This window comes from Arctopsyche grandis, chromosome 9 (assembly GCF_051622035.1).
Source record: "Arctopsyche grandis isolate Sample6627 chromosome 9, ASM5162203v2, whole genome shotgun sequence".
Classification (NCBI taxonomy): domain Eukaryota; kingdom Metazoa; phylum Arthropoda; class Insecta; order Trichoptera; family Hydropsychidae; genus Arctopsyche; species Arctopsyche grandis.
The window spans coordinates 12,801,480-12,809,360 of NC_135363.1; the positions used below are offsets into that span (position 1 = coordinate 12,801,480).

Below are 7,881 nucleotides of genomic sequence, written 5' to 3' on the forward strand. Positions count from 1 at the left end.
TTGTAGGTATAAAATAATATTTATCCCCGTCATCTCTTTACCGAACAATGCTCAATCTTCCATGTACTCTAAAGTAACTTAAAATCATAGTTGATTTTTAATATTTCAACAAAACAATTTTAAATTAATTAAATTTATATAATAATCAAATTTTCAATAATTTTGTTGAGCTTAAAGTTTTCTTATAAAAATCAATATATATATATATATATATATATATATATATATATATATATATATATATATATATATATATATATATATATATATATATATATATACATATAATGAATATAATTTGTAAATATACTATGTAAAACACTAACCAAAAAAAGTTTCGCCTGCAGTACACGACTTTTTAGCTTTGTGGAAGGCTGAATATCCATCAGATCACACTTGGACCTCGGCCAAGTGTGATCTGATGGATATTCAGCAAAAGTTTGACAAACACTGTAAAATGACACCTGAAAAATGAGAAAGCATCTGCAAAATTTAGTCTCAATTAATCAAACAGTGTGGTAATGCACGAGGAACATAAATATATTCACATGCATTGTGATAAATATATAAGTATATGTACTATATTATTTTAATTTACTTGAAATTGTTAATAGGAATCGTATCTTCTATGTATGTATAAAATGTACATATGTACATGTAGTTGTATTTGGTATAATAGAGTCAAAGGGTAGAATTCGTCGGATTACCTGTGGATTATCAGTTGATCCTGTGTTATTGGAAACGTATCCCGCATTGCTATTGACCCTCGCCCTCGTCACGTATTCCACCCGTCATCATCACTGTCGCACCCCTAAGAAATTCACCGACCCTAACGATAACAAATGGGATCAAGTCAAAAAAATAATTAATACTTTATAATTTATTGAATCAATTTCAACTTGGCTGTCTCAGATGTTTGCTTATAATAGTTGAATCATTGCATACCTCATTAATCGTGAAAACAACAAATGAAGATTTTATTTAAATTTTTTGTATTTGAACTAAAAAAAATGAATTCTTTTTAAAAATAGAATGTTATTCAAACGCAATAAATACAAAATTCATTCATTCTTTTCAATTCTACTATTTTTTCTATTAAATCGTTCATGTCTTATTTTAGTTCTAAATCTTCAGATTAAATTAAAAGATTCTGACTATGAATCTTGATGAAATTTGCGAAAATTTTCCAGCATTTTTAAATTCAATAAAAATATACAGAAAGTAAGTGATATTTTTTATGAAAATAAAATGAATAAACAATAGTTTTTATAACAATTTATTTTTTTGAAAACTTGGCAATTCGCATGGTATATAAAATTTCACAAAATTAAGCCGGAAGCTCATTTTAAAAAATCAGTAATTGAATATTGAAAGTGTCCATTATAAATGTTTTTCGATGCCAACGTTTATTCAGTTAGTTGTAGACCATCTATCTTTATGGATGTAAGCGTAAAACCTTACAATTTAACTGTTTATTACAAAGATGAAATTAATTCGGCACCGAAATTAAAAAAAAATATTCCCCTTACTTTTTTTATAGTCACAGAATTCCATTTAATAAAGCTTCAACACTAGACAAACATCTCAGAAAATCACACTCACTCGCGCGGATCTTCTGTCGCACAGAAAACTGCTCAAATATTGCTCAAAACTGCCCAAATCTCGTAAAAAAAAGCATTTGCTGAGCAATATTTGAGCAGTTTTCTGTACGGAAATTTTCCTGTGTGACAACATTTTTGGGGTTATCATGGTAGCGATTCACATTTGGGATGTAACCAGTGGCGGCTCGTCTATATGGGCTGCGGGGCTACAGCCTCCCAGTATAGTTTAAATACTTGCTATTTTTGCCGTCTATATGGGCTGCAGGGTTGCAAATATCCCAGTATAATACATATGCATGCTATTTTTGTCTGCATTTGATAACTGGTATGGTCAACGAGCTAGTTATAAACCGATTAATCTATGCAGCCCTCCCTCTATGAATTCTCACGAGCCGCCACTGGATGTAACCTGTTTACCACTACGGGAGGATTATTAGTCACATTGCGGTGGTCACAAAGACAATTTTTGCCATTAAAATCGCGAATACGCAATATTTGGCACTCAAGATCTCAGTATGACTCAGCTTTTCGGCTGCCAGATGTTCCGTTATAGAGATTTTAGTGACTTTATGACCAGTGCTTTGTGACCTGTAATCACCGAACCGTTTTATATTGGCAGCTCTGTTAACACCGATTGACGGAAGAGAAGAGAAGAGATACCCACTAATGGTATGGGCTTCTTGTTTATTTTTAATCAAAATTCCAGTGCACAGCTAGAATTCAAACGGGAAAATGTCGAGATTTTTTAGGAGGCAATTATAAATATTTTTGATTTAATACATTTGAATAGATATCGATAAATAGTTGAATGCTTTGATAAAATAAAGTTTACAATGGAGCATGGCCGCCGTGTTTCGGCCGCCGTCTGGAGAACTGTCATGTAGCGAGAAGCGAGCGAGTGAGAGTGTGCAGTGTTGTTTGGAAGTGGTCGGGCGCGATGCGTCGTTCTTTGGCTATTCGTGCAGCCGACGAGACAGTCATTGTGAATAGAGAGTGGGATTGTGAATTGGAGTGATAATGGTGCGAAGATGTCCTCGCTGGATGCCGGCCAGAGCCCTCCTGCTGCTGCTGCTCCCCGCCGCCGCCAGTAATTACTCCACACAACACACTCACAACAAATCCACTCCACTCCACTCCACTCCACATAACCTCTACACCACAACAATACACTGCTCCTTTATATCGTCGCTCAAACCATACACCATCATTATTCGATTCGATCGAACATTCCGACTATTCCACGGACCTCGTCGCTCGTCGTTGTAACGTCGTAAGTGCCAAATTACGAAACCGGTCCTGATGACATTTCGGTCTCGGAATGTTCCGCTCTACCATTTCAGCCGAGTTTACTTTCGAATTCGTGATTGGCGCTACGACCAATTTCTCTATACTCTCCATGCACTTTTAACGCATGCCGTATAATTAATGTATCGATTTCATCTTTTTTTTTTCATTTAATTCAATAAAAAAACTCACCTCGAGTTGCAACAAGTTAATTATAATTTTCTTTTGTATTAGATTTTTATCTCTATTCGAATCTGTCAACACGACAAAAACATTCACGAGTGTAAAAAAAAATAACGAGTGGTATAAAATATAGATTATTATCACCTAGCAAAGTATATTTTAAAATTATTGCTACTTATTGTCTTTGCAGAAAGACAAGAGCAATTTAAATTTTAACACATGTGTTTCAATGAAGGATTACAATATATATTCTTCGTCGTTTTCTCAATGCTGCACATTGTGGTCATTTGTATTATCTGGAATCCGGTGGACGATCTGCATCCACTTCTACCGGTCCTGTGCCAAGTTGAAAGCAGCATTTGGGGATGATCCCGTCTGGCCATCCAAGAGACTGTCCTCTCGCTCGCCTTCTCTCTAGTGTTCCGGTGACTATCAGCTTCTCTAGACTCTCCACATTCTTCCTGGCAATATGGCCAAGTAGGAAATAATCCTTTTCCTACGTGTTTTGGAGAGTCACTCTGAATCTTCCAACTCTTTAAGGGTGGTGATATTCATGCGGCTTGCGATCCATGGAATATGCAGCATCTGCCTTCAACACCACATTTCGAAGGCATCTAACATATCCCTTTCGCTCTTTTTAAACAACCATGTGTCGACTCCATACAATGCAATGGGGATCACCAGAGATTGCACTACTTTATTGAAATTTTATACATAAAAGTTCATGAAAATATATGTAGATGCTCCTAAATATAAAGGGGTTTGCATATATTTCTGGAAAAATGGCCGCATTGCCAAGCACTACTGCTAGTATTACTATATGAGTATTGCTACCATACTTCTTATGATATCGCTTGCTATGCGAAAATAAACAGCAATGTGTGTTTCTTTTCCGCTCTGTTACATACGCAGGTCTTTAAAAGCTTTTTTTTCGCTGAAACGGCAAATACTACCGAGTTATTTTTTGTTCAAATTTCAAATGAATGATAATAATTGGCCAAATGAAAAAGCGCTCATGTTGGCCATGATACCTGAGCACACAATATGTGTAAGCACAATCTGGGCAATAATAAAAAAGCAACTATTTGCTGACGAAAGTCGAGCCATGTGGTGCTAAAAATGTTGCTGAGCAATATTGACTAAAAATACTGCTCATTTACAGGTCTCTTAATTGAAAGAAATTTTCACACTAAACTTATATGTATATGTATTAACTTTTATATATTTTTGTAATTGTTAAAACATTTTTCATAAGTATTAACACATACGTAAAAAAATCTGAAATTTTGTATTTTTTTCTATTTTTAGTTTTCACTTTGTACAAAAATGTGCGTTCTGAAGATGCACCTGATTATAAGTTTGACGAGTCGAAAAAGGCGTATCATGTTGATGATTTCGTAGATAACGTTTACATTGACAACGGTGGTAATCGCCCAGTTCAAGATAATCCCAAGTTCTTTTCACCGTCAAAAGATAAACCGAAGCCGCCAGCAAAAAAGATCAAATTTGATTTTGTTAACGAAAATGAATTCGACCATGACGATAACATCGCCGTCGATTTTAAAGATAAACTGGACGAAAATGTGATACCAAACGATGCAAGGGAGCAGTTGAGACTGGATGATTTTGAACCGCAAGTGGACAAAACTGTTAATAGGAGAATGGTAGAAACCGACATTACCGATTTGGCAGATGCCAAGAAAAAAATTGCAGACTTGGAAGCCAAACTGGAATCGCTCGAAATAAGAATCCCAAAGAAATATCCTGATGTTAAATATTTGAATTACAAATTGAGAAAAAGAATATTGGTACGTTTTATTTTCACTTGTTTAGATTGCTTTCGCTATTCACACTTTAAATTACGATAAAGCATATCAAATATAAACAATGTGCCGTTTATTGGAATTTTTATGTTGAATTGTTTGCAACCAATGCCATTGAAATATGAGGTTTATAAATAGGTCAGTAAATATATGTATTTGCTCACGTTTTAATTTTTGTTTTCAGGTAACTGGCGGTGCTGGATTTGTCGGCTCACATTTAGTTGACGTGTTGATGATGCAAGGTCATGAAGTAATTGTGGTTGATAATTTTTTCACTGGCAGAAAAAGAAATGTAGAACATTGGCTAGGCCATGAAAACTTTGAATTGATTCACCACGATATTGTGAATCCACTTTTTATTGAGGTTATACATATTTAGATGTACATATCTAATTTCCTACGTACAAATATAATATGGTAAATAATTTTAACAGTACAATTATCTTTACCGTAGGTTGATGAAATATATCATCTTGCAAGTCCAGCATCACCACCACATTATATGTTTAATCCCGTCAAAACAATTAAGACGAACACTGTCGGTACTATTAATATGTTGGGTAAGCAATTGACTATCCTACAAATTACACGTATATTTGTTTTTTATTTTAATTATTTTTGTCATTGATAGGTCTTGCAAAGCGAGTAGGTGCAAAAGTATTGATAGCCAGTACTTCGGAAGTGTATGGGGACCCCACTGTGCATCCGCAGCCAGAAACGTACTGGGGGCACGTTAATCCTATCGGCAAGACTAATCTAATCTAATTTTAATTAATTCCAAATTTGAAATCAATTTTTTCATAGACTTATTATCATTTTAGGACCCCGAGCGTGTTATGATGAAGGTAAACGTGTTGCTGAAACTCTGGCTTATGCTTATGCTAAACAAGAACATGTACAAGTGTGTGTTGCTAGAATTTTCAACACGTATGGCCCACGAATGCATGCTGGTGATGGAAGAGTGGTTTCTAATTTTATAATGCAAGCATTACAAAACCTTACTATTACTGTGAGTTAAATTATTTTTATTATATTTTTCGAAGTATATAATTTGGTGAATCATTAAAGTTACATTATTTTCACAGATTTATGGCAACGGAAAGCAAACAAGGTCATTTCAATATGTGACCGACCTTGTTGATGGACTAGTGTCTCTTATGAATTCAAATTATACTCAACCTGTAAATATTGGAAATCCTGTTGAACATTCAATTGAAGGTTGTTACTTATTTTTTTGATACGTTATTTCTATCTTAAAGTTTATAATTTTATAACATTTTCTATGCGCTTTCAGAATTTGCTCTAATTATTAAGGATCTCATAGATGGTTGTAAGAGTACAGTGTTGCAAATGGATCCTGTTGAAGATGACCCGCAAAGAAGACGACCTGATATCACAAGAGCTAGGACTTATCTAAAATGGGAACCAAAGGTATTGTTTATTATTCGGCCAAAACACACAATGCTGTTTTGTATACGTATTTATTTGAAGCTGTTACTAATATTAACAAAATTTATAGGTGCCGCTCAAAGATGGACTGAAGAAGACTATTGAATATTTTAAAAATGAACTCAGCCGAACGAGTCACTCTGAAAGAAACATATATGTGCCAGAAAGTATAAAATCTGGAACATGATAAGAGTTTTTTTTTTTCAATTAGGGATCAATCGAAGTTGTAACAAATTTTATATTATCTAGACATGTGGAGTTTTCTGTGATTTTTTGAATAATGCATGCACCACGAATGGTAGTTGCAATTATAATATGTTATGTATGTAGATATAACTGAATACTAAGTCAATTTTAATGATGTATTAGTATATTTGCTTATGTAATTTTAAGCCGTGAGTTTTCCACTGAGATTCTAATATTTTGTGTTTATTTATTTTAATAACCTTATTTTATGTACAGAAAACTATATTTATGTGTCTAATGTCTTAAAAATATTGATAACTACGAATCAAATTGGGAAGATGTGTCATTGTTAACTGATGCTGACAGTGTTTTAATAGTACATCATTCCTCGACCAAACGTGATCAATTAGAAGTTTACGTGATAGTAATTCTTTGAGAATATTTGCTTAATCATTTGAAAACTGGACTATATTTTCTTTTTTATCAACTAATTGATCACAATTTAAAACAGTGACAAGTATTACAGGGTTAACAATAGTAAAAATATATATTTTAATTTGTATTTATTTGTCATACGAGTTTATTTCGTAGAATTTATATGTTTGTAAATATTTCAGTCTTTTATTCAATTTTTCACCCTTTGACCAAATCAAAGTTATTTGCTTATATCTACATAATCTTGGAATTGTTTGAATTTTTTTTACTTTTTTATACAAAATTACGGTTTTAAACAAGAAGCTTATATAAATTTTCTGAAGAATATTTTACTGTGTATTAATTTTATCTGTCTCGTATATTTAAATTTTATGTAATTGATTATTACTAACACACACATTGAATGCGTTAAATTTGAAGGCTGTTAAATTGTACTCTATTGAGATTTCTAAATGAACAAATCATACATTTAAAATGTAACAGTTTTGTGCCTATTAGATTTTTAGGGGAAAGTATCTTTCATTATTTTCGTTTACAATGTACTTTTAATGTTACAAAAGCTAGTCGTTATATATTATCAAATATTTTACAACATACACCGTTAAATATGCGTTTAAAAATAAATTTGTATGTACATTGCTTTGTTTAAGTTTATTATAAAGTCAGTAAGTTTTATTTTAATATATATATATAGAATTTAATACTGTACATAAATGTAATTAGCAATATTTGTGATTGATTTTGGTGATAAAATAAAAATGTTTTCTTTTATTCTGTGATTATTATCTATTCCGATCCAAGATTATGTACATACTCGACTACACTATCAAGTTATCATGTTTCACGAACTATTTCCTAATTTTACAACAGGTGAATGATCTATTTTTAATCGACAATCCCACCATCAATAAAACACTTAA

General features: G+C 32.7%; 1 protein-coding gene across 1 annotated transcript; it reads left to right on the top strand.

Moving 5' to 3' along the window:
• The first annotated feature begins 2,471 nt into the window (after positions 1-2,471).
• Positions 2,472-7,731, top strand: Uxs (UDP-xylose synthase). Its single transcript, XM_077437510.1, has 9 exons — positions 2,472-2,688; positions 4,377-4,876; positions 5,076-5,255; positions 5,346-5,451; positions 5,523-5,636; positions 5,713-5,900; positions 5,977-6,109; positions 6,186-6,322; positions 6,411-7,731. The coding sequence occupies exons 1-9, from the start codon at positions 2,619-2,621 to the stop codon at positions 6,525-6,527; spliced, it is 1,545 nt and encodes a 514-aa protein (XP_077293636.1). The 5' UTR covers positions 2,472-2,618; the 3' UTR covers positions 6,528-7,731.
• Positions 7,732-7,881: the final 150 nt, after the last annotated feature.